Raw genomic sequence first — 21751 nt, forward strand, 5'->3', positions numbered from 1 at the left:
TGTGTGGATAATAAGAAACGGGTTTTGAAAATTCAGAATGATTATAACAGTATAAATTATGATTACTTGTTTGAAATGCAAAGTCAAAGTACAATTGCGAGAATAATTGGAATGACATGAGAGGACAAACGAAGCAGGACCAACCAACTTAGGAATGTTTCTTTCCAAACAGAAGCGTTAAACATTTCAACTATTTACCATCAATCGTTGTTACTATAAAGAGAAAAAAAAGATAACAAGCAGTTACGCAAACCTCGTATAAGTTTCGGTTTTTGCTAAATGATATATTATACATATATATATATATATATATATATATATATATATATATATATATATATATATATATATATATATATATATATATAGCCCTCCTTTAAACATTCGACACCAATAAACAGATTACCATAGATCATGTAGCTACTACTCCATTGTATTTACTTTCATTATCGTGCTCCATCAAATTACATTCTTGACTTAATTCAAGAGTGCAAGACGAGGGAGAGAGAGCCATCTTAGCATTCTATCCTAACCTGGTTCATCTAGAACGGAAATGGAGTTAGTGGGGGAATATCATTTGGCAGACAACCTTGTCTAGGCCTTGGGCGACTTCTCTCTTTTGTCGTTTTAATCCCATGTAATCCTATATAATCCCATGTAATCCCTCAGTGTTGAGGTACACAATACAAGATACACCCTTGAATAATGTGGGACGACCCATATAATCGTGCCCTTTCATAATGGACTGCGATGTTTGCAGTGTATTGTAGCTTGGGTGAAGCAAAGCTCCTGGACTTTGGCATCATGAAGTGATTCACGTGGATCAAGGTGACCCCAGACGGTGCCACGGTGCCCTCCATAGCAAAGGACAACCCACACGGTGCAGGACGACTCTGACGACGCAAGATGTCGCCCTCTCCATAGCATGTAGGTAGTAGTAACTACCGCAACACAGGATAGCCAAAACAGTGCAAAGCCAATGGTATGATGTAGATTGGACTCACACAGCGTAAGATGATATAGACAATGGCACGCACCAATCGCGTCATGGAGCGACTCGCAATGTGTAAAGACGAGTCAGACAACGCAAGGCGTCTTCCACAGCCCTAGGATGGCCCGAGCTTCTAGAGAGACCCTTTATTTTGAATTGAATAACACACAGTCTTGGTTGATCGAAGCAGCTCAAGGTGCTTTCTGTAGTGTAGAGTAACTTGTATTGGTGACGGTTCGGGTCGTTGAGAGAAGCCTACATAAACTCGACGACGTAACCAGCAAGGTGTGTGTGTATGTGTTCTCACAGTCATGAACAAGACGGTTCAAACTGCGCAACACCGCCTTCACAGTGAAGCCTGGAGTGAGGAAAGGTGGGGAGATCTTTATTCAGCGAGGCACGGTGCAAGGCGTCTTGCATAACACGTAGTGTCTCGCACAATGAAGGAAGGCTCTCACATAGTGCGAGATGATCCGAACAGTACATGACGTATTGGTAAGCCTGGCGTGACTTCATCAACACAGGATGGCCTCACATAACCCATGGCCTCCTCCACAACCGGGAAAGATCTCACAGACTGTATCATGGTTCGATCAGTGGGAAGGGGTCATCCACTGCGTGGAAGGACAGCGTAGGATCACTAACAACGCAAGCTCTCCCTCAAGGACACGAGACAACTCACACGATGGTCATAGCAGTGCATGGTGTGTTAAACAATGTGGGTCGTGGCTGAGGATTACTTCCACTGCAACAGACTATCTTCAGAGATGAGTCCTCTCCGGAGCAAGGCGGCCCCTCACAAACATGGGGGGGATTTACAGCGGCGCATGGAGATGCAGAGTGAGGGTTGTGTCTCACTGACGAAGGATACGCTGTGTATCGTGAGTAGTTAAGGGAGAACTTCAGAGTGACTGAGGAGGACAAGCTTTACAGAACGACCCTTTCAAGGTAGCAGGATCCTGACGAGGTGTATGAAGACCTCACAGCAAAGGGCGACCTCCCACAGGGTAAAAATGTTCAGGGGAACCCCACGCAGTGCCGAGGTCTCCTCATTTTCCAAGACAACTTTCACGGTAAACAAAAGACTCTCATAATCTCTCGGGACCTTCTGTAGCGTAGACCGACCCTCGTTGTATAAGCAACTCTCGAGGTGTTGGGCTAACCTCACAGCGTATGACAACTCCCATAATGTGAGGAGGACTCTTGATGTAAGCAAAATCCTCATTGTCCACAAAGATCTTCACAGGGTGGCTCTAGAACTACAGAGAGTCTTCTAATACAACAGGAGATTCTCCTACTATAAACAGGTCCTCACGTTCAAAGAGGCGCCAGTAGGTGAGAAGGCATTTCGTAAAGTTTGGACAGTCATGAGAAGGTGTATGGGAACTGCCACGTACATGACCCCTGGAATCTAATTCAACATCGGTGACAAAGTGATACCAAAACTTTATGAATAGACTTCTAGGCAGCAGGAGCACACCCATCAAGAAAGCAGAATTCCAAAGACTAACATGATATATACACGAGTCCTTCACCTACTGTCTGACGCTCGCAAAATACAATGACAACTGTACCGAGAGTGTGCGTCTCGGGTCGATCCGAGGATGGAAATGGCCAGGTACAGACAGACACCAGTGGTATGAATCATCATCTGGTTACCACAGTCAAGTGGACCACTTATGAAAAAAAAGCTGGACCGTTTAGAAGACCAGAATCCTGATGGGTCACCTTGAAAGCACTGTGGCCTGTACCACTTGGAACACCAGTGTCTCCTGGCCCACCACGGTCTCCTGACCAGCTCGAACACCACAGTCTCTTGTACCAGCTGGAACACCATAGTCTCCTGGACCGTATGAAACAACATAATCTCCTGGACCAGCTGGAACACCATAGTCTCATGGACCGTATGAAACAACATAATCCCCTGGACCAGCTGGAACAGTATAGTCAGCATAGTCTCCTGGGCCAGCTAAAACACCACAGTTTCCTGGACCAATTGGAACACCACAGTCTCCTGGACCATCTGGAAAAAAATTCCCATAAGGCTCCTGGACCAGCTGGAACATCACTCAAGTCTTCCTGGAACACCAAATTCACTAGCTCGACAAATTTAAAGAGGCTGGTGAGCTCGTCTACCCAAAATGCCTTAGCTGTAAACGCAACTGTAAACATACACAATGAACTGGAGAACTGGACATCATCATGGCGTCCAAGGACAAAGTTCTCCTGCAGATGGAACACCACATGACCCGCACTGCAGAGAATTTCACAGTGGGCTGCACCAACTAGAATATCATCTATGGATCAGAAACAACCAACACTGCCTTCCATCAAGCTGAATATCACTGGTGTGAGGGTTCTCTTCTGGTGATGTGGGCTACGACAGTTATACGTTTACAGTGAAATACTCAAAAAAAAAAAAAATCACAGTGAAATACTCAAAAAAAACACAGTGAAATACTCATAAGAAAAAAACAGTCAGTAATAGTTATTAAAACTTTCCATAGCAATAATTATAGCAATATCTGAATTCCACACCCACCCAGAATTATAACAATTGTTATTTAATTTCTTTAAATATCATCTATAATGCAGAATAACTATAATGCCTATTTTCTTCTCTCTCTTTCTACTTTAGTCTACCTAAAAAAAAAAAAAATTAAGAACATAAAAACTAAAAATGAAGGTGTTGTAATTAATTTCCTCACATGGCATATCATCCACTGGAAAGTCTATCATAATCAGTTCCGTGAGGCACAAGGCGATGCAAACACTGTGCAGAACCCCAGTGGTCAAATGTCTGATGGAGTTTTGTTATTCGTTTATCTCGTCTGGTCTTGCGTCACGTCAAGTGCTCATGCTTGGAATATAGTAGTAGTAGTAGCATCATTAGCAAGAAACTAGCATGACATTCCACTGATTCAAATCAGCTAAATTTTGCAATCTAAAATCAGTTGCTTCTTTAATATGGAGAGCAAGAATATCAATATGCACCAGTACCTCGTAAAAAAAAAAAAATTGTAAAATGAAATTAAAAAAAAATCAAAAGATATATTTCAGAATGTGACGATGCAATCGTTTTGGAAAATCAAATAACTAATAATTCATTCTGTGTCTTTTTTTTTTTACATAGCTTCGTTCATTATGACTCACTGCAGAGAACGAGGGAGTGTTGGAGGGGTTTCGAGGGCGAGGGGTGGGTGGGTGGGATGTCCCATTGACAATGCATCAGCAGGCACATGTCCACATATAAAGAAGCGAGTTACTTGCACAAAAAAAAACAAATAAATAAATTCCGTTACCTCTACGAGAACCAAATAGGTAAGGTCAACTAAGTAAGTAACAATAATGAAAGCAACAAGAGGTCATAATGAGTGCAGACACAGAGTTAGGTGCAAGAAAAAGTGGAATTGGCCAGCACAACGAACGGAACAGAAATATATATATATATATATATATATATATATATATATATATATATATATATATATATATATAGAAAAAAAGATAGAGACTTGAAGCAGCAGCATCCATCATCATGATAAGAATAACGATTACAGTGTGAGGCAAGGAAAGTCACAAATGAAAGAAGAGAGAAAAGAAAATATAAAAAGGAAAATAGTGAGAACGAATGAAATCATATGGATGTGCAGAGTGTAGCGGGCTCCGTGTGAGCTCAGGCAGAGCAACTCAGGTCGACCAGGGTGCAAGACTGAAGTTACCACAGGAGGAAGTCAAAGGCATAAGCAAAAAGAAAAAAAAATCAAAAACAAAATTAAATGAATAACTAGAAATGGCATGAGCGGGGGGAAAAAATATCTTTCCCAAACTTCATTCGTAAAGTGAATTATTTAATCGCTCAACTCATTCATGAAGCAAGGTTTCTACAATGTAGTAAGAAAATCTGATATAATAATAATAATAATAATATACAGTATGTATATGTATATGTATATATAAAAAGATCAACTCTCTATGAATAATCTCAAACATTCTAAACATAAACTAAATTTGTGGTAAATGCATATCTCAAATGCAGAAAAACGATCATTCTAATGAACTAATCTTACTAACGCAATATTTGATTGATTCCTTACTTCCTTTAAACAGATCGCCTATGAGGCCTGCAGCTAGGCGGGAGTAGGTGGGGCAAGGGGAATAATGGACATATTGTTACTAAAGAGAAATACAAGAATATATTCTTTGATGCAGATAATTACATTAATACACAAAAAAATATTATTATTCATCAAAAAAAATCTCAATCTAGGTAGCTGGTCAGGCTACAGGAATGTAACATATAAGTACCAGTGGTCAACCTTCTTCACTTATTCAAGTTGTTGATGGTTCTTGCCAGGGGAGTGTTGTGTCACTCAAACAACAAATCAAAATAGTTAACTTAAGCAAAACCCTTTACCTTAGTTCATTATTATATGTTGTAGTATGATTATACCACTTGCTTAACATCCATGAATAAGAAGAGACAAGAATAAGCGACAAGGAACAGTGTCAATAGATATAGATTAACCGAAAGCAAATTGCTACTTATAGAAATATTATTGTAACGTTCAAATTCTTAAATGGATTACAGTGCTATAGTCATCTAAATACAACATTTTAAAGGTGTTTTTTAGGAAAATTTACGTTTTATAAATCTAAAACTATCGTCTATACTGTGAGTTCTGACCAAGTGATTAATAAAGGATTATCTTTTATATCTCAAAAGAACGAAAAACAAAATATTTTACCTGGACGACTTTTCTGAAGACCAAAGAGGCTCGTAAGACCACTGAGAGCGGAGGAAGCTGTGGACGTATGGTGTTGCTGCTGCTGCTGCTGTGGGTTATGCTGTTGCTGAAGCCCCTGCGTCTGTTGCTGCGGTTGCTGCTGCTGCTGCTGCCGACCGAGAGGACTGTGCAGGATGCTGGTCAGGCCCTTCACGTCCTTGGCACCCATGGCGCTCTGCATCTGGTTCATCTGGTTCATCTGGGTGACGTGGTCCATCTGGTTGGAGAGTCGCGACGCTATGGAGGTCGGGAGGTTGGACGAGGTTTGTGCTATCATGCCTGGTTGTACGTGATTCCCCATGTTCGTTATGTGTGGACTCCCGAGTCTGTTCTGGCCTTGCATGTCCATACCCATCTGACCAGCCATCTGATTGACCTGCATCGCGTTGCTCTGCATCTTGTTCTGAAGGTTATTCACCTGCTGCATCTCGTTTTCTTGTAGAGTCCCGCCCTGCATGTTCGTCTCTTGCTGTACCCCTAACTGCTGGCCCATGTACTGGTTATTTTGCGACTGCATATTGTTTTGCAGAGGGTTCTGCATCATCTGGTCCTGCATTTGGTTCATTTGGGTGTTGATTTGGTTATTGATCGACGTGTTCATCTGACCGCTCATCTGGGAGCCCAGGGTTGTCGCTTGGGACGTTACTTGGCCTTGGAGTCTGGCCATCGGGTCTTGAGCGTTGGTCGTCGGAGTCCCAGTCATCCCCGTTAGCCCTCCCATACCCGGGCTGACGGAGGAGATCGATCCGTCCTGATGCTGTTGGTGTTGTTGCTGAACCGTTTGGGGCTGCGTGACCTGCTGTTGCATCGTCTGTGGGTGAGGCGCGTGCGCGTCTTGCTGGCCGAGTCCCGGCTGCCCGAGACCTTTGTGTATCGAGGTCTGGGCAGTGGACTGCATGCCAGGCTGCATGGGCGACTGCTGCGTGGTCTGCAGCTCGCCCATACCGGGTAGCTTGACCCCACCGACGGGGACGCGTCCACCCAGAGTGACAGGTATGCCCTGGATGGAGGAGGTAGTAGGTGCTCCTATCGTAGTTGGTCCCCTTGTGTCCTGGCCGTCCGCAGGGCCCCTCATCATCCCCGTGCCATGGACGTGTCCCTCGAGGGATACCTGTGGCCGCAGTTGTCCTCTTCGTGCGTCCAGCGCTCCAGGGATTGGACCCAGTCCCATCGCTGCCCCTGTAGAGCCATCAGCACAAGACCTAAGACAATCTAGTACCGCAAGAGCATTACGATTAAACATACATTTATTCCTAGGATAATCCTCCAGGCTATGATCTATTCATTACTCAGTCATCCTATCATCACTGATTAATCATGACTGATTACTCCCGGAGATGGTATGTAGAGACTAAATTTGAGGCGAGAGGTTATTCCATCATATACTCTGTATTTCCTTTCGTGTCACCGGTGATAAGAAAACGTGCATCGTTCTTGCTTATGGAAATCATTTCCGAAAGGAGTTTGTATTTCCCTTCGTCGTTCCTTAATCTTTTTTTTTTTCTTTTAGCCAGAAAGAAACTTTAAAGAGAAATTTTCCCTGGTCACTCATGGAAGAACAATTGCCTAAAAATGTCTCTCTCTCTCTCTCTCTCTCTCTCTCTCTCTCTCTCTCTCTCTCTCTCTCTCTCTCTCTCTCTCTCTCTCTCTCTCTCCTCTCTCTCTCTCTCTCTCTCTCTCTCTCTCTCTCTCTCTCTCTCTCCGGATGAAGGTCACATCCACCTTCCAGTCTCACTCACTCATGTGCTCTACGTACACGTGCATGGAAGACTGGGTGTAGAAGACGAGGGGGATAAGCAACACGAGACGCATCAAATGGGTTTCAGGAGATGCGATTCCGACACGTAATATCTTAACGAATTAAAAAAAAAAGAAATAGGAATCAATAACAAGCCTAAGAATTTTTTCCAAGTTACCCGAATGTATATTAAGGACATCACCGACAGCAATGCATTCCGAGTGTATGTTAATCGAATAAAGCGACTGAATATATTCCCAGACAGCATCGTATCAATTGTTTACCAGCCTTGATATCGAAGTCATAATTCTATCTCCGGTCTAAACTGTCGTGTACAAAAACTGTCTCATATGTATTTTGTGATAAAGTCACAACTAAAACTTGCATCAAACTCCAATTCAATATCGAGAGGCGTATGTCTTAGGTAAAAAGACCAGGGCGTTGATATCAATGTTGGATGCATTATGAACGCTAAGATTAGAATGCTGATGTATACATATGGCTTCGTGTTTAATAACATTTACCTAATTACGAGCCGCTAGAGAATCACTAGATGGGTTCCTCTTCATTACAAGTTCATTGACGTTGATGTTTTAGTTTTGTGAGATACCTATAGCTCTTAAAAACTAGGATCATGTCTACTGCCTCCACAGAAAAGTTAGATGTGCCTTTTTTTGTCATCCACGCACGTGATCAACACTTCGTGAACACAGTTACTCAGAGAAAGCAATCCATTCCTCTCAGGTTGACGAAATATAAAAGAAACCAGCGGCTGAGGTGTTAATCTTTCGGAAAAAAAAAAAAAGTTTTGATGACTTTCAATTCTTAAACAAAATATTGAACGATATTTCCTCATAATTCTAGGAAACCATCATTAGTGACCAACTTTAATAACCTTTCGCCTACAATTTGTCCTTTTTCCATCGATAGTATCTTTCTCTTTACTTCCCGTCAATTACTTTGTCTTGTAATCCTCCCAGTCAGTCGCACTACTTCCTATTAGGTTCCGTCCATACTCAAGCTTTTCTCTCAATAGCAGTTTACCTTCCTCGTTCCACCATTCACTAACTTTTCCCTCAACACCACCTCCTACCTTCTGTATGCCACACACTTCACTCGAACATTTAAACACTACTTCCGAAGTGACTTCTATTCCTTTTCCTCATGGCTAGTCTTTAGTCTTTTTCTCGCCATGTCTCGTTCTTCATACAGTCTCCCTCGATATCCATAAGAGTAAACTCTCTATCTCTCGGATATCGCTTCACAACACGTAACTCACGCGGTGCTCTGTTCAAATTCACAAATTTCCTCTATCCCTGACGATAATATCCAGTGTCTCCTGTGTCTCGTATACGGCGAGTAACAAAGGCGGTATGTGGAAGGATGAAAATCCATTACCCTTTTTTTACAGAGAGAGGAAGAAAGCGAGGACATTGTCCTCGAAGGTTCAGGTATCTAGATGTACGAGGTCGTAACCGGAAGGAAAAGAGAAAGGCGAGATTGTTGTCATGTTTAATAAGAGTAACCTGGACGATGTAGCTTCGAGCGAAACCAGTTTGTTGAGGAAAAGGAAAACGGAATGGTGCAGTAATGTGAAGGGAAAAAAAAAAAAAAAAAAAAAAAAAAAAAAAACGGGGGTGGCATTGCTGTTGAATTAGGATCTGTGGGACTATGTTTAAGGGTGTAAGGAAGCAAGTTCAAAATTACTGTGGAGTGGAGGAAAAGTATGTCATGGCAAGAGAGTGATAGCTAATGCTTATGCACCTGAAAGTGTGAGTGGAGTGGGTGGAGTGCATTGTGGGAGAAGCTCAGCTCGTGCTTTCACATTTCTGATTCAATGGATCGATTCCTGGATACAAGGTCCGAATGGAGTGTTGGATAATGTGGCTCCTGAGAGTATGATTAATGAACATGGGGTTCCCATCGTAGACAAAAATGAGAGAAAACTTGAAAGAGTTATACGCTGAGGAAGATCGTCATCGGGTAAACATAGTTCAAGAAAATGGTGTATACATATGAATACGTGGATGAATGAGGGTAAGGATAACAGACAGGATTACAAAGATGCTGTTGGATGTGGACGTGCTCAAAGGGATGGAGGTGGAATGCCTGATCATTTCTTGGTGTAGTCCAGTGTGAAAGCTTGTGGTTAATACAGGAAGAAAGGTAATGCCATATTTGTGAAGGAAGAACAGAGATAATCGAGTATGCAAATGAGACCTATGCGAAGAGATACCAACAATTCATTTATTCCTCCCTAAAACACTCTCCTGTCTATCATCCACCTTGCCAAAAGCTATATATAACACAATAAGTTCCCAAAAGCACTTTAGTGTAATGACCACATCTTCAAGGGAGATACATAAATGATAGAAGACGTAGAACAGTCAGTCGATATGCACGGAAGAGACGTAGCTGAGACGCCATTGGTGAACAAGTTTTACCGGATGGTGGTGTTCGGGTCTGGCATAATGTCTGTCATAAAATGTTTATTATGTGGACAGGAAAGGGAACTGTTTACAAATTTTGCCTACGACAAAGCTATCCAGTTTGTATAAACCATCACTAATATCAATGTCACAATTCTTTGTGAATTCAATAATAGAAGATTCAGTGATATTTCTCGTGGTAAAGGAGTTACAATGAATAACTGAATAACTGTTACTCCAGTCAATAAAATGATCATAATCTTTATCATGATCAAGCAAAGAATTTGATTATTGTCCTGTTCTTATACTATATTCATGTAGCTCGAGTCTAACAAAGATACTTACCAGTCTGCATATTATAAAACATATTACAATTTTTGCAAGGTATTCTGTAAACACACCCCGCAGACCTTTTCTGGTGAGTTTTTGATTAACATATTCTTTATATTATTGTTATTGCTGAAGGTTACTACATTTACATTAAAGGATTTAAGCAACTTGGAAAGTAATGCAAAATTATCACCAAAAAGGAGAAATAAAAGGTTCTTGGTATCAAGAGGAGGTTTGGGTTTAACTATACAAAATTCTTTCTTTGGGCAATCTAAGGGATTTACCAATGAAAGATCTAGAAAACCTTCACTTGGAACTAACAGAGTATATCTTCTCAAACTCATCATCAATGAGTTCTGACTGCATATACGTAATGCCCTAAAGAACTTCGAGTGGAATGATGATAGTTTAACTCTGTCATGTTGAGCTGAATAATAATGAACATAAGACAAACATTGGTGGGTTTTCTGTACATGCTAAACTCAGACATGTTTCCATCCTTATGGATCATGCAACCTAAAAATGGAAACGAACAATCATTTTCCATTTCCACAGTAAATTTGATAAAAAAAAAAATAAATTGCTCTAACAAAGAAGTTAACTGTGTTGTTATTACAAGATCATTTTGAGATTTGAAAATGTACAATAAATCATCTAATGATGAAGTGAACATTTGTAAAGGTGTAGTGTATGCCAGTTTGTCAAAACCAGCTGCTTCAAAAATGTCCAAAAAGATTCATCATTGCTATTAACAATTTGAGGAAAGACAATGAACTACATATAACTAAAGCCATTACGGACAACACAGTTGTGATTATGGGCAAAGTTAATTATTCATCAAAAATTTTTATCTTTTACGTGATGATACAATATACTTTAAACTCAGTAGACATCCCCATAGAAGCAGTTAATTCTCACTTTGATAAACGACGGAAGTTGTTGTTGAAAGGTAACGATTCTCTCATTCAAAGGTTTTCTTCGTCGTCTCCTTCATTGCCATATACATGTGGACTTATCAAAACACATCAGCCAAGATTTCCAGCAACAACCATAGTGAATTCATTGGGCTCCATCACATACATTATCAAAATGGTCAGTTTCTTTATCAAGCCCACTAGTGCGTAATATATTCTAATATCATGAACAATGAAGATTTAGTTAACAAGCTTAATGATATCCAAGTTGATTTTTCATTTCAAACTGGTAAGTTTTGATGTTTCTTCCTCGTACAGAAAGTTCCAGTAGATGACATATTAGAATATTTGGTTGATGTGTTGGATGATATTGATTTAACTTTCAAGTTCTGTGTTTATTGAATTGATGAAATTGCGTATTTCAGTTCAATGGAAAATATTGCGCTCAGAAATTTATGGTAATGGGTTACCCTCTTTCACCTGTATTAGGTAATCTATGCATGGAATCGTTTGACAAAAAATTATTAAGGTAAATCTTACTCACCAAGGCCATTTGGTTTAGGTATGTAGATGATTTTCTGTGTTTAGCCAGCAAACGAAAATTTACAAGCATTTCTCCCTTTACTTAACAATTTAGTACCTTCTATCAAATCTACTGTGGAAGTGGAAAGTGATTGTACGATACCATTTCTAGATTGCATGATCCATAGGAATAGAAACATGTTTGAGTTTAGCATAAACAGAAAATCCATCAATGTCTGTTCTTATGTTCATTATTATTCAGCTCAACATGACAGAGTTAAACTATCATTATTGCAGTCGATGTTCCTTAGGGCAATACGTATATGCAGTCCGGAACTTATTGATGATTAGTCTGAGAAGACAGACTCTGTTGGTTCCAAGTTCAAGTATCCTACATCTTCCATGGATAATTTCCTTAAGTTGGCAGAGAAATCTTAGAGTTAAAACCAAACTTCCCCTTGATACCTGGAAGCTTTTAGTTTTTCTATTTCAGTAATAATTTTACATTACTTCCCAGGTTGCCTAAATCCTTTAGTGTTAATGTAGCCTTCAGCAATAACAATACCATAAAGAATATCTTAATCAAGAATTAACTAGAAAGTTCTGCGGGCTGTGTTTACAAAATACCTCATAAAAACTGCAATGTGTTTCACGTTGGGCAGACAGGTAAGGATTTTTATGCTAGGCTTAAGCAACATAAATAAAGTATAAGAATAAAACAAGAATCAAATGCCTTGCTTAATCATATTAAAATCATGATCATCATAGTGACTAGAGTAAGGCTAATTCGGATATTAACCGTAGCTTCTTTACCACGAGATATATATCATTGAATCTTCTATTAATAGATACACAACGAATTGTAACATGAATATTAGTGATGGTCTATACAAAATGGTACTGTAATACGCAAAACTTTTAAACAGTTCCCTTTCCTGCCCACATAATAAAAATCTTATGACAGCCATAATGCCAGACCCCGAACACCACCACCTAATAACGCTTGTTTGCCAAGGGCGTCTTGGCTACGTCTCTTCCTTGTATATCAAGAGACTGTCTTGTATCTCCCCAGACGACTTGATTATTACACGAAAGTGCACTTGGGAACTTATCTTGTTTTATTTTCTTCGTGGGTTTTATGGATATATAAGATCATGCGCACCACTGTGACCCCTTCATATATATATATCCTTGGGGACAGGGAAGAAAGAATACGTCCCACGTATTCCCTGCGTGTCGAGAAAGGAGACTAAAAGGTGAGGGAGCGGGGGGCTGGAAATCCTCCTCTCCGATTTTTACTTCCAAAAGAAGGTGCAGAGAAGGGAGGAGGGGCAAGTGAGGATTTTCCCTCTAATGCCAAGTCCTCTGTTCTTAATGATACCTCGCTAACGCGAAAAATGGTGAATCTAATATATATATATATATATATATATATATATATATATATATATATATATATATATATATATATATATATATGCTTAATATAAGAAATTAAAATCTTTGGCAAAAATAAAAGTGGTCACTTGGGGTTATTCTGCTGATGACGTAAGGCTATTATCCACAACAAATAAAACGTCACTCGTTCTAAAGATAGAAAAAAAATTTACATCTAAGTGCCCAGTTACGTCTTCCACCATGCTGCCAACAGGACCTGAAATAATGGAACTTGTGAATTTGTGACGCGAGGAAAGAAGCGTGTCAAGTCCAGCATGAGACTTAAGAACAACACAGGAGATCACTGGTGTCTCACACATACATTCATACACGTCATACGTATCTTGCCTACACACGGCATGAGGAGAGGTGAATCGCACATTCCCTTTTTATGTACAAAATAATCCAGTGCGATAGAATCTTACGTCATTATTACTTATCTTGGAGGTAAGGCGAAGCCGCAAGTGGCCTCTTGTGTTTGCTTGCAGATAATGGAGCTACACTCGAAATTTTCTGCACGTCAACTAGAAAACGAAGACAGGCCAAAGAAAATGGAAACACTAGAAGACTAAATGTCATAAATTTTGGTCAATTTTTTTCTTGGACTCTGACATTCGTGAGGACGATTGTCTCAGTTTATCTATCATTATGAAGCAAAAAAAAAAAATATAATCACTACGTTTCATACAGTATCTACTAAATGTAACAAACTATGCTAAACTTCTTATATAGAATAGTATCCTTCAGTTCTCTTAACACTCACACATCTGAAATGCAGAATCCGTTATCGCATTAGGCGGTGTTGCTCTGAACCTACAGTTTAAATTTCGCCTCAAATTTAGTTTCATACCGTGTTATGCCCAGTGTCGCTCCTCCTCCACTACTGTCCACTCTGTGTGAGGATCACCACGGACGTAAGTTTAGGGTTTTGGCACCACAAATGACTATCCCGTGTCATGGGGGAGGGGGGTAACCTTTGACCATGTGCTATGGGGTAACGACTGACCAGCCTGTCGCATGGGATAATGACTAGGACGGGTACTGTTGACCAGGAACCACTGACCAGGCTGCGTTGCTTGGCCCCACTGACCAGGATACGTTGCTTGGCATCACTGACCAGGCTGCGTTGCTTGGCCCCACTGACCAGGATACGTTGCTTGGCACCACTGACTTTGCAGTGTTGCTTGGCACCACTAGCCAGGCTGTGTTGCTTGGCACCACTAACCTAGCTGTGTTGCAGGGTAACACAAGACTACCGAAATGTATATGACATGAGTTATTCATCAGCAACCAGACCATATTGGAAGGTACCTCCTTGACTAGGCTCTGTGGTACCCCAGACCAGGCTGTGGGGCACGCCTGACTACCATGTGTATACGGAAGACATCAATTACATTTCTGACCCGCGTGTGTCACTGACCACCAATGACCACAATATGTCAGCAGGGGAACACCTTCGTCTAGGCTGCTCTTCGGTCTTCGAAAGACTTGAGAAAAAAGGGACAAAAATCCAGTTGGTGTCATGTGGCGAACCCCGCCACAGAGCGGACGTGAGAGCGACACACTACGGAGTTCGATGTGGCGCGGTGTGGCGAGCCGCTGACCCCGCTCCTCACACAGACTCTCTCCCTCCCTACAGACCGTAGTGGTGCACAAAACTGATATGTGTATGTGGGTGGGTGTGACACAAGTCCACAACGTCACTCATGGCCCCAGAACCTGTGTGATTCTGAAATCTCCGAGGATATAAAGCTACGTCTAGGCAGTGAGGGGGTCTGGATTGTAGACTAACCATAATCTACGTATACCACTGAGTCTTGAAAGAAAATAGCTGTATTATCTATAGACTAATACTATATATATATATATATATATATATATATATATATATATATATATATATATATATATATATATTCTACATCCAGATGGTATAAAGTGACAATTGCTACAGTATATTGATTTCATCCTGACATCACTGAGGTACATAGATATATGAAGTCTACATATAAGCTGTGCTTTGATTACACTGTTGTCAGTGTGACGATTAACAAAGTACAGTGTGGACTTATCTAGGAACATATGAGGCTCATGCACCAGTGGCACGGATAACACTAAACCACCTGCGGTAATAAAGGAGGAGAGTCATTCACCTGTTTTCTAAATCTAAGACATATACGTGTTGGGTGGCAAAAGTGTTACAATCAATAAGCTTCAGCCTTAAAAGCAAAATTCTATGTCTAAATTTCTAATCAATATTCGACGAGTCTCTAGAAATATAAATTATCTTACAGCATCCATTACCCGAACAATCATTTAATTGATAATTAGTACTTGAAACAGGTGAAATATACTTTTCTGCACCACATACTACTGAAAAAAATCTAATGAAAAAAGAAAGAGTTTGTTTCTGGTTCTGAAAATTCCCTGATGATGAAATTACTAAAAAGTTAAACAACTGTAATGATAATACATGAAAAAAAAAACATCTCAAAATGCCAGAAACTAACTCTGCAAATATGCAACTACTTATATGTATATATATCTATCTATATATACATAAAAATATTTATGTATATATCTATATAAATATGTAGAAAAAATTTATATATATATCACTATATCAGTAGAGCAATAATGGTGAGTGAGTAGAATAACAAGCAGGAGAGGAGGGAAGATATCAAGGGAAAAGAGACACTGAAGAAACATTCAGGGTTTACGAGGGCGGTGGGATCCAAAAAAAAAATGAAAATATGGAAAAGACGGACAATAACAAAAGTGCCTCAGATTTGGAAGGTGATAAGCATATGACTGGAGTTCCTCAAGACGAACTCTTTGACTTGAAAAGTGAACTATTTTGTCTCAAGTTACATCCTCTACACTATCGAACATGGAATGTAGGGGGGAGGGGAGGAGAGGAGGAGAAGGGAGGGAGAAAAAAAAATATATATATATATATCTAGTAATGGATTAACTCTACGCTGAGCAGGTGCCATGTTTGCGCACATAAGCTGTGTGTATGTGTGTATGGGTGGGTGGGTGTAAAAAAATAATAATAGTAATGGTCTCTGGTGAGCATGCTATAAAATCCCTCAATATACCCTATAATAAAGTTTTGAAAAAAATTTTGAATCATCAAAACGAAAAAAAAATCAATACACACATATATATATAATAAATAAATATATATATATATATATATATATATATATATATATATATATATATATATATATATATACATATATATATATATATATATACATATATATATATATATATATATATATATATATATATATATATATATATATATTTGAAAAAAAATATATATACATATATGTATATATATATATATATATATATATATATATATATATATATATATATATATATATTGAAAATGATTCTCGCCTTGTGTTTGTGTAGGTATGGGATGAGTATGAACGCACCTACCTTCTGTACAGGTGCAAGCCTTCCGCCTTATACTGGACTCGCTCTCTCTCTCGCATGCCACATCCATGCTTGCTTCATACAAGAACAACATTTGAAAACGTGATATGTAAAAAAAAAAAAAATAATTAATGATAATAATGAAAAAAAAGATAAAGAATGGGAAAAAATTTGACCTGTTTTTTCACGTGTGGCGGAGTGGGCGGCCCAGTACATTAACTACCGGGGGTTGTGGTTGTTGGACCGTGAACACGCTTACTACCTTCCTCCTCGTTTTGGCACCCAGTAACCCCATGACTGGTGGAACCCCCGTGTGTGTCTGTGTGTGTTGGACGCCTCAGCCACGACGGCCTTCTGCAAGAAAAGCGTCGTTGTCATCCGAACTCGATCTCAACACCCCATCTCCTCCTCCCCAGGATCGTCGGTCGGCTACAACCCTAATAGCCTCATCCCCACTTGCCTCGACCCCCTCAACACTCCCCACCGCCTCTCCCTCCCTCCCTCCTTCCCTCTCAATCACCGTCGCTTCCCCAGATCGTCTGTCCCTGTGTAGTAGTGTGGCCTTATCCTCAACCTCACACCTGCCTCCTCGCCTACCCTCATGATTACTACCTCAACCTCCACCTCCTCCTCGGCTGTGCCTCACCCACCTCCATCACCTCGCTCACCGGCGGCGGTGCGCCACACATCATGTCCAACGCTGTCTTCCCCCTCCCTCCTCACCACCTCAGAGCTACGTACCTCACCCTCAGGGCTACTACAGTTCTCGGACTCACCATCTGACCCACCACCTACAGCACATTACACGCCATCTCACCCAAGTCCTCAAGAGCTGCACCGCTTTCTTCCTGCGTCCTGCCTAATACCACAACTCCCTCAGGTCTGTCGTCCTCAGCATCTTGGTGCAGCCACATCCCTTAGCATCTTGGTGCTGCCACATCCCTCAGCATCTTGGTGCTGCCACATCCCTCACTCAGATCCACCACCATCGGTGCTGCCTCATCTTCCACCCCAGTCCTGCCTCACTCACCTCACATGTGGTGCCCCAATGTAGCACTGCCGTACCCATCTTCTCGCTACTCCCTCTCTCCCCCGATGGTGTAAGACCATCTCATCCACATCCATACAGCTGCCTATCTCAATACCTCAGTAATGCTTCACACAACACAACGATGCTGCTGCTGCTGCTTCAACTCATGGCAGCAATGCTGCTTCATCCCTCCCACCCGCTGCAGCATTTATTGCCTCAGTTATCACCGTTATGCTTCCCAGGCTACCGTCTCGGCACTGCCTTACCCGCCAGCAGTGATGCTTCACTGGCTGCGATATGGACGCTCCAATCCCCGCCACAGTGCCTGCGTCGTCCACTCCTTAACCCACTGCCTCAGCAGTTCAACAGTGCCGCCTTGGCCTAGTACTTCCATAAGAACTCATCCATCGCCCTCAGAAACTATCCTAGTAATTCCCACACAGCATCTCGGGACACTTACCCACTGCCATGCTGCACCCACTACCCAAGTGCTGCCACCTAATCCACCGTTCCAGTTCCACGTTATCCACTAAGTCACAGCTTAAGTCCTGCTTCACCGCCCACTGCCGTCCTGCTGACACCCAGAAGCTACGGTGATGCCTCACCTATTCCTTCCGTACTGCCTCATCCACTGCCTCACCCCTCCTTCCCTCTGCCTCATCTTGTTTCTCAGCGCCACATCCAGTGCGGCCTCAGCAGCCATCACCTCAGCGATGCTTCATCCACCAGCTTTTAGCCTCAGGTCGCCACTCAGCATTGTCATGCTTATTCACCCGTTTCACTGGGCTTCTGTAGCTCCAAATAAAGAGCAGGAAAATGATGGACTCCACCGGAGTGGGAGGATCCTCCAGGAATCTACTTTCTGTCCACTGATGATGACGCCACCTATGTCACAACACTGGTCCCGACCGGTGGACGTGGCCACCTTCCCGAGCGCTGCAAGAGCCTCATTAGCATAGAGGGACTCCTGGGGCAGGGATGATGTGTGTGTGTGTGTGTGTGTGTGTGTATGTGTGAATAATGCGTTACAAGTATGTGGGTCGGGACGGTGAGTAAGCAACACAGGCGAGACCTCTTGTGTTTTATTCATGTAACGTTTCGGGTTGCAGAGGAGCCTTCTCCGGAGAGGATGAGGAAAATACAAAGACACTTGACTATATTCCCCGCAGGCTCACTCCTCCTCCTCCTCCTCCTCGCTGGCCACCGCATGATGTTCCTCCTGAGTCGCTTGGATCCCACAAATTTCCTGCTCTGTCTCCATTGTTCTGTTACCGTTATTTTCGTCGCCTGTCTGGCCCAGTGTACGAAGCCTTCCCAGTTGATGGTCACCTTACCTAAAAGTATTTGGGCTTCATCTATCATTCTTCACAATTGTTGACTCAGTACTTAATGCATTACATCTGCACCTTCTCCTCCATGGGAGTTGTCCATCACTTGTTCAGACGTACAACATGCACATTTGATGTCCTGCAGTGACATATATAAACTTTATATTTACCGATTCTTTTGGCCATAGCTCGACCAGTTTCCCCATAGTATATGGCCAAAACATTACAAGGCACACACAATACCACACCATCCTCATTGATACTTCTACCACTTTTTTGCTTTAGATATATCACGTATCTTCTTCACCCCTGACGATGAGGCAATGTCTTTTGTAGCCATCCATTCATACTCGAGTCCATTATCGAACACCTGATTCCTCTGTGTTGCTTTCAATGTTTTCACTGCTCCTCTCACTTATGACCCTTTTTCTTGAGTTTAATTCATAAACCCTCAGGGTAACACAAGTTCTTGAAGACTTCACCGATCCTTCTGTCCTCTTCCTTTAAGAACTCGTCACTGTATATTCAAATTCCTCTCAAACAGAAGCTAACGACTACTCCACCGTTCGTTCTTTCGTTATGGGTCGAAAGATTGTTCATTATCTTTCGGCTGATAAAGGATAGATCGAAGGCTTCAGTAGTCCAAGGACTCCTTCTGAGGGTCAGTGGAACATGCAGTGACGAGTCCCTGCAGAAAGTAAACAAACGTATTATCAAAGCGTTCAAGACGTTGTGTTATTCTTATCTATCAAACTCAAGAACAACGGCCATAACATAGCACAAAGGCTTGGAGGAAGTGATCTAAAGCGACGCAGTAGGAAACAAGGACGGCCTTCCGATATGGAGAGAGCTTACATAAGACCAGAGTAGACATTGCCTCCCCGTAAGGGGTCAAGATAAGTGATACACTCAAAAGCACAATGCGTTACAAGTGTCAACGAGGAGTGTGTAGTATACGGTAAACCTTGCCCTGGATGTCCTGCCATATACTATGAGGAAACTTATCCAGGAATCGTTGAGAGAATCGGTGAAAACGTACGTGATTCAGGTCATCGTAGGCCATCGAATGCGTTTAATGTCCACGTGGACAAGTATGGACACCTACCAAGGAGGCAAGATGCTCAGGTAATGCAAAACGTATTGAGAAAACAAATGTGAAAAGCTCTAGAAGCTGCCCACTAACGCTCGGGAGAAATGACCAACAACTGGGACGGGCATTTTTCGTGGACCAGAACGGCGGTGAAAATTACCAGTACCAGAATATGACGGAAAGGAGAAGGAGACGTAGGTGGGGCAGGAATTCCAGACGACCTGAGGGAAAGGGATAGAGCGAAGTCGAGCGATGTGGTATACAGGGGGCTATGTTCTGTCAGTGGGCTGAATCAGGACATACGAGGCGGACAGGGGAAACCACAGAAAGGATTCTGGAGCCTGGTGGTGGTGAATAAGGAGGATCTGGTGTCGGTGTATTGTACACGACAGCTGGAGAGGGTATGCAAGTGAATGAGACCATTCATTCTACCATTCCTGACACTACCCCGCCAACGCGGGAAATGGCGAACATATATATCATTCTCACTTTATTAACTTTCATGCTGTTTTCCTCAGCGAGGTAGCGTCAGGAACAGACGAAGTAATGGCATCACTCGCTCACATCCACTCTCCAGCTGTCATGTATAATGCCTTGAAACCAGATCCCCCTAACCAACCATCAGGCCCCGCAATTAATGCTGTCGTTTCCGTTGTCCGCCTCATGTTATGGTTCACCCTAGTGTCAGCATGTAGCCTCCATCATACCACATCGCTCCACTTAGCTCCATCCCGTGCACGCCTCACACCCTCCTGCACGTTCAGGCCCGAACACCCGAGGGTTTTTCCACTTCATCCGTTGATGTCATCCTTGTTTTTTCACTTTTCCTTGGTTCCCTCCATTTCCGAAATGTATACCCTTTCAGTCATCATCTCACTCAACCTTTACCATATGTCCGAACCATTTCAATACTCCCTCTTCGACTCTATCTCGTATATACTGCTCTTACTACCACCTCTCTCTCTCTCTCTCTCTCTCTCTCTCTCTCTCTCTCTCTATATATATATATATATATATATATATATATATATATATATATATATATATATATATATATATATATATATATATAGCTATCTATCAATTTATCTATTCATCTATCTTTTACCCTGTTCCTTATTCAGTCAACATTCCTCACACTGCACATTGTCCTCAAAATATATAATCTCCAACACTTACGCCCTATTTACGTACTTTATTCATCTAAGACTAATACCTCAGCTTCATGTACCATCTTTGGAACCACACCGTTCCTTCAAACATGACCTGTCCATACTCCTCACTGCATCCAGAACCTTAGCCCCCTCACCCACCCTATGGCTCACTTCAGCTGCCGTAGTTCTATTGGTTCCCATGTCCACTCGGAGTTATCTAAACCGTTCCCCTTACTCCGGATTCTCTTCATTCAAACCCGTCTCTTTCCACTGCAAAACCTAATAACCTTGCTTTTATGTACACTGATTTCTCAAATTTCTTCTTTCACTCACTCTCTCAATCTCAGACCCCAGGTTTTGCAGTTTCTCACTCGAATCTGCCATACCAGCGTCGTGTCATCAGCAAACAATAACTGCCTCATCTCTCAAGCTTCCCCACCCCCATCAGACTTTACATCTGCTCCTCTCTCCAAGACTCTTGCCTTCACCTCCCTGACATGTCAACCATCCACGGTAACGTCACACACTCCTACTGCCACGGACCCACC

The 21751-nt window shown here is 41.8% G+C and overlaps 1 protein-coding gene across 10 annotated transcripts in view; it reads right to left on the minus strand.

Annotated features, from left to right (window-relative positions):
• LOC139757015 (uncharacterized) overlaps nucleotides 1-21751 on the minus strand; it is a 294829-nt gene that overhangs the window by 84356 nt on the left and 188722 nt on the right. For 8 of the 10 annotated variants that reach the window (XM_071677054.1, XM_071677062.1, XM_071677015.1 and 5 more), the window contains 2 exons: nucleotides 5740-6957; nucleotides 5089-5121 (listed from right to left, as the gene is read on the minus strand). In XM_071677054.1, coding sequence (XP_071533155.1) covers nucleotides 5089-5121; nucleotides 5740-6957 — 1251 coding nt within the window. The remainder of the gene's footprint in view (nucleotides 1-5088; nucleotides 5122-5739; nucleotides 6958-21751) is intronic. The other 2 variants (XM_071677006.1, XM_071676996.1) reach the window with 1 other exon arrangement.

Source organism: Panulirus ornatus, chromosome 2, assembly GCF_036320965.1.
Source record: "Panulirus ornatus isolate Po-2019 chromosome 2, ASM3632096v1, whole genome shotgun sequence".
NCBI lineage: Eukaryota > Metazoa > Arthropoda > Malacostraca > Decapoda > Palinuridae > Panulirus > Panulirus ornatus.